Here is a 10,855-nt window from a genome sequence, read left to right as displayed (position 1 = left end):
ATTTCGGCAAGCAGGTTATAATTAACGAGAGAATAACATTTTAGTGATAAACATGTTACCTGGACACCATACAAAAATAACATTTTGCTTTTGAAACATGTTTGAGGTGATCATATTCCTTCTCTGCGTGCGGCAATGATAAACGATATTGTGCGATATATGTAAATAATGTAGTAAAATATTAAATAATTTTCATTTTGTCCAGAGAGGTTATTTAATCAAAAAAAAAAAACTCTAGTTAGGTTTCCAATAAATCTTCGCCATAAAAATAGTAACAATTTTATTTTTGTTCACCATTTTCAATAGCCGTTTTGCAACATTTCTTAAGGTGAGGTCCGAATCCAGTGTTTTAGATGTGAATGTGTCATTAGCTTTATAATGCGGCATAAGGCGATTGTATAATCATATACCACAATAAATGTTTTATTGGGTGCACCCCAGGCTTATTATACAAAATCACGCGTTTCACCCCAATATATACCATACACGCATAACCTGCTGATATTTAACCACCAAAAGGACTTTATTTAAAAAGTTAAGAGTTGAAAAAAGAAATTTTTATTAATTGAAATGAAATGAAATTTTACTTGATTATTCGTCATATAATTCATACACATCATTCGTTATATCTTCAACCATTTCCTCATAGTACTCTGGAGTTATTAGGACTTCTGTTGAATAAGTCATGCCCAATAATGGATTGTATATCATGATAGTATACTCTTGCTCCTCTTCATCTTCGTAATAGTTCTCGCCATAGTCACATAGAACATAGATTAGGACTTGGGCATATTTTCTCTTGTAGGCATTTTTATACATGGATGTGGCTACCTGACAGAATACATAATCGTCAAAAATAAAATCGACCTGACCCTCCATGGTAAAATCACCAAGATCGAGTTCCAGAGATGGCTTGTATTGAAATGATCCATAAGGCAATCGATTTAGAAATTTCACAATGTCTCTTAAATTTGAAAAATTTACATCCATATCATAAATATTGGATATATCATCATCATCGTAGTTATTTAAGGAATGACCCAGGGCAACATTTTTGATCTCATCTATGATATCAATGGGTCGATAGTTATGTTCAGTATAGACTGCATAAGCTGTGGGTAGATCTCGTCTAACATAGTAATTTTCTATTGGATCGTCTGACTCCAATAGATCACTAACACGCTCATCTTCACATACAATATTAAAACGTCGACATAGACATTTGCGTATGAAAAGCCCCATGAATATACCATAATAGCGATATAAATCATTTTCATGGATGGAATCGTCGTAGTTATAGGAGTTGCTAACGTGTTCTTTATTCCATGTCATATTTTTATACAACTGTCGATATTCAGGACATGTCTTTATGAACCTTGTTACGGATATATTATCCATGTTTGCTGGAATATTAAGAGAAATAAATATATTAAATATATAATAATAATAATTAATACGAACACAATTTTTTTCTAAATTCGATCATTTTTTATAACTTATTTATAAACCCAAAGCCTTGCAGAAATAACATAGAAGATGTCTTTCTAGACTTCATTTTAAAGACGATTTTTACTTAAAACGCTGCATTATTTGTACTTGAAGTCGAGTGTTTGAGATTAATCCCAATAAACACAGGATGAGCGTTTTTCAAATGCAACAACTTTTCAGTTTGAGGGTAAATGTAATTTTCAATATAAATTCAACTTGACTTGAAACAGCTCATCTTCAATACATCTTCAAATTGGTTGCGAATTACATTCAATTTGCCAAAATTTTGACGAAATCAATGAAAAGGCGTTGAAGATAATATGAGAAAACTTTGACAAAACACTACCCTAAAAATGCAACGCAAAAACCATTTGGTTTTTAATACTTCTTTGTGCAACGAAGTTCGTGGTCAAGTGGAAGAAATAAAAAATAAATTGAAAATTTTAGACAAATTACTGAATTTGCTCCAAATAGTTTATAATAATAGGTAAGAGAAAATAAAAAATGAAATAAAATTTTAAGGAAGTCACTAAATGTATATCTCTTTGCCGAAAACTAACATTGTGGATTCTACGTTCTTGAAAACATTAAAAAGCTGACCGATGAAAAAATGTTGGACAAATACACGCAAAAAAATAATTCTTTCCTCCCAAACGAAATTTTAGACAAACAAAGTTCGTTTCTCATTTACTTTTCGCTGTAAGGAAGTGTCTTTGGAAGAAAAGTATATACTTTTTGTGATAAACGTTTATTCTTTTCCAGGATGTAAAAACAATTTCATAAAGACTAGCTCAAAAAAAAAACATTATTTTCTTGCTAATTGCATTGTCCCTCACATATTTCTCACATCCACGAGAATTTTTAGTTCTTAACACCTTTTCCTGTAATACCAACAATGTAGAAGAAATTATACGATTTTATAAATTTTTAAAATTTTTTTACCTTTCGCCTGGACGGAGAATCGAACCGCGGACCATGCACATTGTAAGCCAACACACTAACCACTGAGCTATGTACCTGTTATGGTCATCAATAGATAAGTATCCATATAAGTTATATTTATATAGCATAGCTTGCGGCGCCCACGAACCGAATAAACAAAGTTTATTTAACAGAAACAAACATTTAGTTTGGCACCGTGGAGCAGTGGTAGCTACGTCCGACTCTCATGCCAAGGGTCATGGGTTCGATCCCTGCTTCGCCCAAAGTTTTTTTTTTTTTGCTTTCGTTTTTTTTTTTACATATATTCCAGATATATTCGGAAGATTCCGAAAAAATGTTCAACATTACATTGTACTATATTAAATTTTGAACTGTAAAATGTGTCTTATTAAAGACCTAAAGTCAGAAAAGAACAGTGTTTGATATAAACGAAATGGACTGTGTTGTTATTTCAAAAATAACTTTTTTTATTGAAAAAATAAAAATTTTGTAACAAACGAATTTTGTTGGTGATAAAAGTTTAAAATTTTCGAAGCAATTCAAAAAACTCTAACAAAAGAAAAACGTTTTCGGTACACGTTTTCCAAACGTTTTTTTTTTGCGTGTAACTGGAACTGTTTCAAATAGTTTATAATAATTGGTAAGTCAATATGAAAAATTAAATCAACATTTTAGTGAAGTCACTAAATTTAAATATTTTTGCAGAAAACTAAAATCTTTGGATGCTACATTCTTGCAAACATTATGAAGCTGGCTGATGAAAAATGAATGGCTTATCAGAAAAAGTTTCCAGAAAGATTTAAAAGTGCAACAAATTAAAATTGTTAAAATCTTCATATTATTCCATATCATTAACTTCTGGATGAAAATGTGCATCACATCGTCAGTTTAATTTGCATCCTATTATCAGCTTAAAATGGATATTATGTGAATTCCTTCTGCTGGAAGTCTATGCTAACACGCGGTCCATCACAATCCTAATTTCAAATTGCCCGCATATTAATTAATTTCAATGCAGTTTTATGACAAAAACAGGAAGGAAATCGAATTATCTATGCAAAAGTGTTTACAAATAATGTTTAAGATATTTAAAGTTTTGTTCTTATTTGTTCTTATTTGTTGATATGTTTAATAAGATTATTATTTATCAATTAGTATTGTAGTGTATTGTGTAGTGTTAAATTATTATATATTATTATATAATAATATATTATATTATATATTTATATATTTTATATATTTTATTTTATTTGGACGAAAATGAATAAATAAATCATAGAAGTTTGGCTTTGACTTTCAATTAGAAGTGGCGATATCATTTATACAAATTTTGGTTGAAAATTATTTGCAACAATGTTAATTTTTAATTTGACTCGCATCGAAAATTGTTTGAGAAATTTCATTTTGCATTTCAATTTGAAGATAACACTTGAGAAATTATTGCTATTGTATCGAATTTTACTGTTGAGGGTAATGTCTGTTTTTTGTTGCGAACGCGATTTTCTCAACAATTTCTCAACTTGAATATTACCCTAATCCTTTGAAAAAATGTTTGAAAAATTGTTGAAATTTAGCATTTTTCAAACGTTTGTGTTTATTGGGATAAGTTAATAAAGTAAGACGAAAACGAATAACTTGGATCCAAAACAGAGAATGAAGCCGACCCATTTTTGTCGACGGCGGCGGACACTAAATTTTTGCCTCCGGCGGCGGCGGCTTGACGGCTGCGCCGATATAAATGTGTTCACTCGGCGGCGGACAATTATCCATTATAAAATCAATTTGAAGTTAATCGAATGTTAATGAGATTAGTTGTACAATCTATTTTACAAACAAATTTACTTTTCGTTCAAATTTTCTGAGCTAAATTTTTGCTAAAATTATTATAGCAGCTTAAATATGATTGGTTGTGTTCAAAATTTTGGAAAAAAATACGACAATTATATATAAATTTTTCTGATTTAAATCGACATTTTTGATTAATTGGCGGCTAAACTTGAGTCGAGTTGAGTCGACATATTCGGCGGCGGCGTCGACTGGCAAAAAATGGTCGGCGGCGACTGAAATCGGCGGCGCGACTCGGCGGCTTCATTCTCTGATCCAAAAATTTTGAGCTTTCCATAAGGATTTTGGTATTGACTTCGAACCAAAGAAGCAGATTCATTAAAATATTAATATGTTTTATGGAATCAACACCTACACTGAAAAAACAGTAAACCCACCAGAAAGATTTTTTGTTTTTGTAATGTTAGAAAATTTCGATTATTTTTAGAAAATTTGAGTTAAACAATATTACAAACATCACGCCGATATCACAAATTTTTTTCGGTTTTTTAGTTCATTCAACTAATGTGCGAATAAAATATTAAAGTAAAGGAAACTTTCTCCAAACATAAAAATCCTAAAAAAATGAACTCAAATAAAGTTAAATTGGTTTTGGTGAATAGAGGGTTCACTTTTCTTGAGAGTACCGACATTTGTTATTGTTTGAGCTTACACATGAACCTAGTAATTTTATTTAAATATTTATTTACGAAGCACAGAATTTTCTTTAATCATAAGCGTAGGAAGGCCTCTGGGGAGGGGGCTTAGACCGCCCCCAGAAAAATTTTAGCCCCCCCAGAATTTGAAACTCTATTTATGATTTTCCATTTTTCAATAAATGTCAATAGTTTTTTTAATTTTTTTTTTAAAATTAAACAAGTATATACAATCGCACAAAGTTCCGCTAAAGACTTTCATGAACAATCAAATTACTTGGGTTGTGGTAGCAGTTGCCGATGGCAATGTTTGAAGTCAAATATTTATGAAATAAAGCTGTGGTTGAACTTATGATTGATTTAGTTTAGTCAATTTAATTAAAAAAATAGTAATTGATATTGAAACTATTCTTTCATAAATTAATATTTTAATAATGCTGCGAAAAAGCGTTGCCAAAAAGTAGTGAAAATGTTTTTTTTTTTTGGGTCTAGAAGTGGTGCAAAATTGGCGGAGAAGCAATGAATGTAATATGAGCTTGTCATAGGACAAATGTCCACCGTTTCAACAGCCGTTGCAATAAATTTGCATCACTTCTTAAGGTGAGATCTGAATTCAGTGTTTTGAATGTGAATTCAAAAATTTTGTGATATTTTCCCAAATAAATAATTTTTATATTGTTTTTATGATTTTTAATGCATTATGACGCTTTCTTCGAATAATTTCCAAAATTATCGATATTTCTATAATGGATTTAGCAGTTTTGTGGCAAAATTTAAATAATTTGTACCAATTTATTTATTCTTACGCTTTTTTTAAACTATTTGAAAAAATAGAAAACAAAAAATTACACATTAAAATATGAAAAAAATGAAATAAAAAAACTTCTTGTGTAGTTAAAATAATTGAGGACATTTTTGGAAGTACTTTTAAAGCCTCTAGAACAACTCACAATTTTTTTGCTGGGAAAAGTGTGGAACTACTTTTAGTTGCTTTATTATAAATTAATTGTCGAGTTATTTTGATGTCTAATATTTTTTATTCAATTTTATGAAATAAAACATTAATTGAACCTATAAGTTCAGTCTATAAATTTTTAGCTAGGGGGGCTATAGCCCCCCCCCTACGATTGTCTACCTACGCTAATGTCAATGCTAACCTATATCGTAAAATTTCTGAACGAATTTGTTACAAAAATATGTAGATGTGTTTTTTAATTTAATTTTTTTAATGACAACTCCAAAGCCGAAAACAAGGTATGGTTTAGCTTTTTTCTTTGCTTTAAAGCGGCTTTATTTTTTCCAACACACATAGAAAAGCGCAACGCTCACTTCATAAACATGTTTCTATGAATTGCAAATCTGGAAGCAACAAATGTTTTTAACGTCAAAAAACACAGCCTACACTCAAAAAAAAGTGAACTCTCTATTTCACTAAAGCCAATTAAACATTCGTTTAGTTCATGGAGTTATTATGTTAGGAGAAAGTTTCCTCTACTCTAATAAGTTTTTGTGTACGTTAGTTAAATTAACTAAACCCGAGGAAAAAAATGTACACAAATGAAGGATAAAGATTAACTAAATTCGTGTCTTCCACAAAGTAGTTCAATATTTCTTTAAATTTGTAAATTTTACTACAAATGTGTTCATCATGAACTTCGTATGTCACTAAAGACATTCTTGCAATTTTGAACTCCAATTTTTTCCTTCAAACTACAAAATTTTCTTTAACAAGTGAAAAAACTTCATTATGTCTAATAAATTTTCTTGAATTTGTCGAAAAATATGTACTTATTTTTATGACATCGGCGTGATGCCAGTGTTTGTTATACTGTTTAGTTAAAATTTTCTAAAAATATTCAAAATTTTCTAAAATTAACCGAAATTTTTCTTCCTGGTGGGTTCACTGTTTTTTCAGTGTACCAATGCCAAAAAAGATAAAATATTTTAAACTTTTTTTGACGCTTCGGCTCCAAGCTTGCATTTATTGTGTGCATGCAGGCTCATATAATTACGTGTGCTTGAACTTTTTTCAAAACAAAGAATTAAGCGGCGTGTTCATTGTGTGTCGGCCTTTACTGCTACAAAAAATTGCTTATTTGATAACATTTCGCACATCTTGTAAAAACGAACTTTGGCAACCCTACCCGTATATCATTTGTTTACATTACGCTATGAATATAGCTTTTCAAATTCCGGTAATTCCCCACTTTGCTACCAAGTGAATACATTTACATGCCTCAGCGAAATCAACAACATAACATATATACACACCAGGGCTGCCAATAAAATTTCAAGAAAAATCTTCACTTTTTTTCGATAAAAATCCTCATAATCGGCACTTGCATTTTACAAATCGGTAATATAAATAATATTAAAATTAAAAATATTTTTTGGGAAAACACAAAACAAAAGTATTTATTTTACATACAAAACAGAAAATTATTGTACACAACTATGCATTTCAATAAAATAAAATACAAAGAAATCAGTTTTGTATGCAAATAACATTAAAATGAAAATCATTTTCTAGTTAAACAAAAATTACAAGAATTTTTGTTTAACTTTTAACCTTTGTTTAAAAAATCAATTTTTTTAAAACATTGTTATTAATTGAGTAACAGTTTTATTTAAAAATTAAATATTTTCAAAAACAGGTGATTTTATGGTGTTTCCGATACACTGAAAAAACAGTGAACCCACCAGGAAGAAAACTTTCGGTTAATTTTAGAAAATTTTGAATGTTTGTAGAAAATTTTAACTAAATAGTATTACAAACGTTGGCACCACGCCGATGTCATAAAAATAAGTACATATTTTTCGACAAATTCAAGAAAATTTATTAGACATAACTAAGTTTTTTCACTTGTTAAAGAAAAGTTTGAAAGAAAAACTTGGAGTTCAAAATTGCAAGAATGTCTTTAGTGACATACGAAGTTCATGATGGACGCATTTTTGGTAAAATTTACAAATTTAAAGAAATTCTGAACTTTTTTGTGGAAGACACGAATTTAGTTCATCTTTATGCTTCATTGGAGTATATTTTTTTCCTCAGGTTTAGTTAATTTAACTAACGTACACAAAAAATTATTAGAGTAAAGAAAACTTTCTCTAAACATAATAATTCCATGAACCAAAATGTGCACGTTCGATTGACGGGGTGTTACCCATCGCAAGAGCAAAAGTGTAACCCATTTTACACCGTATCTGACGGTTACACTTTCAGTCAGATGTTGAAGACGCTTCTATTGTTCGACCTAAATAATAGCGTTGTTGCAAATACAAAAGAAAGTGCGTGACGCGTGTATTGTGGTTGCTTTTCAATTTCTTCAACACAGCTGATTAATTTACCAAGAACAAGCATATCAATTGTTTAGTGCTGCGACAACAAAATTCACTATTAAATATTTTAATATAATAGCAAAATGCAAAAAGCAAATGCGTTTTTTGGCCAACACCATTGTAGATGCGCTATTAGAAAGTAGTTCTTCTGACGACGATGTAGAAGTTACAACATCATTGCATGGACGAAATGACCAACGGCGAGTTAAAAACTTTGTTGAAGATGTAATTAATTTGTACTCCGATCATTAAAAAATATATAAAATCAAAAGTTTTAATAATGTCCCTTAATTCAAGAAAAATTTGCGTGTTAGTCGAGATTCCAATAATAAAGGGTGATACGGTCAAAATTTGGTCAATATAAACTTGACGTATTTCTTTCAATTTTGCATTTAAAAACCCTCATTTTGAAGGTGTGTGTGTGTAGAATGTTGCTCCTATTTTGATTTTGGAATTCACTCTTCAGTTGTCAAAATGCCGTCCAAGCAAGAAGAGCAGCGTATCAAAATTTTGCTCGCGCATCGCGAAAATCCGAGCTACTCACACGAAAAGCTGGCAAAATCGCTAAAAGTTGCCAAATCAACCGTTACAAATGTAATTAAAGTGTTTGGGGAACGTTTGTCGACAGCCAGGAAGTCTGGATCGGGGGGAAATCGAAAACCGGAAGCCGCTGAGACGGAACCGGAAGCCGCATCTCTCTCCGAGATGCCGCAAATAAGCGCGTGTATCGTCTACAACCGTGCATCGAGCCAAAAAACGAGCCGGACTATCGACTTACAAGAAGGTAGTGACTCCAAATCGCGATGATAAACAAAATACGATAGCGCGATCCCGGAGGCTGTACACGACGATGCTGACGAAGTTTGACTGCGTGGTAATGGACGACGAAACCTACGTCAAAGCCGACTACAAGCAGCTTCCGGGACAGGAGTTTTATACGGCAAAAGGAAGGGGAAAGGTAGCAGATATTTTCAAGCACATAAAACTGTCAAAGTTCGCAAAGAAATATCTGGTTTGGCAAGCCATCCGTACCTGTGGCTTGAAAAGCAGCATTTTCATAGCTTCCGGGACTGTCAATCAAGAATTTTACGTGAAAGAGTGTTTGAATACACGTCTGTTGCCTTTCCTGAAGAAACACGGTTGTTCCGTACTGTTTTGGCCGGATTTGGCATCTTGCCATTACGGTAAAAAGGCCATGGAGTGGTACGCCGCCAACAACGTGCAGGTGGTTCCCAAGGACAAGAACCCTCCCAACACGCCAGAGCTCCGCCCAATTGAGAAATACTGGGCTATTGTCAAGCGGAACCTAAAGAAGACCAAAAAACTGCTAAGGACGAGCAGCAGTTCAAGGCAAACTGGCTTTCTGCGGCGAAGAAGGTGGACAAGATGGCTGTACAAAATCTGATGGCAGACGTCAAGCGTGAGGCCCGGCAATTCGGATTTGGAAAAGCGAAAGCCTAACTGAATATTTTTCCTGAATTTTATACTAATTGAACTTGAAAAAGAAATTTAATTTGATTTTTTGAATAAACGATTTCACCGATTTACCCGCGTTTTCCCTTGACCAAATTTTGACCGTATCACCCTTTATTTGTTAATAATAATCGAAATATTTGTTTTGATTTTATAACAGTGGTGCACCTTTTTTGTTCGTTTTCACACGCAAACGATGTTGTCATTGCAAGGGGTTTCGGCAACACTGTGGTAACACAATAAAAATGTTGTACCATTTGTATGCATCACTTTTTTTCCCAAACGAAATCACCATACGTTTGCTGTGGAGTGTGGAAAAATCATGATTTATTATACGAATTTCGACAAAACTCGAAAAGCCGAAGTACTCCATTTTTTGTTTCTGAATTTTTTTCCAAAAAATGTTTCAAATTTATTTTAATATTTTCAAAAATTTCTTCAAAATGTAAAAACTTTAACTCCTTAAACGATGTGTCTAATGAACGGAGTTAATATCTTTAAAATCGGAATTGTCCATTTTGGGAGTAAAAAATCGTCAAAATGCCGATAAATCGGTAAAAATGGCAACCCTAATACACACATACATATGAATGACTGCATATATTAAAAACAACCACAACCATATTGAATTGTTCTTCATACGTACGTTTGAGAAGTCTCTCTTGATAAGCAATATAAACTAACAGCCAAGCTATTATTATTAGCATATGCAACACAACTAAAACAAATTAATGAATTTCTTGGTATGCAAATACGTACCTTTCAAGTAATTTCAATTGCGTTAATTCCACAAAAGTGCGCACTATTATTCAAACACTACAATCGATGGCTTTGTCTCTCGATGTCGTTCTACTGCCGTTCAGTTTAAATCGCACTAAGTGAATCGTCACCAGATCGAATTAGCTCAACTCATATTGTCTGTGGTGCCAGAAGTACGAAAATTCTCGATTTCAGAACAGAGATCGTTGAAATGGTACTAAAGTATGCTGGCAACAGTACTATTCTAAGAAAAAATATACTTTTTACCTTTGTGATACAAGAGAACCTTGCATTGACAAAAAAGAAATGTCTTTGTTCCAATGCCATTACAATTTGTTTAATGACAGTGAAGTTAATTCATTTAAATGACCATG

At 31.9% G+C, this 10,855-nt stretch overlaps 1 protein-coding gene across 1 annotated transcript; it reads right to left on the bottom strand.

Moving 5' to 3' along the window:
• Positions 1–535: 535 nt before the first annotated feature.
• On the bottom strand, positions 536–10,641 carry LOC142232822 (uncharacterized). Its single transcript, XM_075303513.1, has 2 exons — positions 10,482–10,641; positions 536–1,403 (listed from the first exon to the last, which is right to left on the bottom strand). The coding sequence occupies exon 2, from the start codon at positions 1,396–1,398 to the stop codon at positions 592–594; it is 807 nt and encodes a 268-aa protein (XP_075159628.1). The 5' UTR covers positions 1,399–1,403; positions 10,482–10,641; the 3' UTR covers positions 536–591.
• Between the last annotated feature and the right edge of the window lie 214 nt (positions 10,642–10,855).

This window comes from Haematobia irritans, chromosome 4, assembly GCF_050003625.1.
Source record: "Haematobia irritans isolate KBUSLIRL chromosome 4, ASM5000362v1, whole genome shotgun sequence".
NCBI classification, from domain to species: domain Eukaryota; kingdom Metazoa; phylum Arthropoda; class Insecta; order Diptera; family Muscidae; genus Haematobia; species Haematobia irritans.
This window is presented reverse-complemented; position numbering and strand designations above follow the sequence as displayed.

Excerpts from the sequence above, each read along its gene's own strand:
- LOC142232822 (XM_075303513.1), bottom strand. The coding sequence starts at position 1,398 with ATGGATAATATATCCGTAACAAGGTTCATAAAGACATGTCCTGAATAT.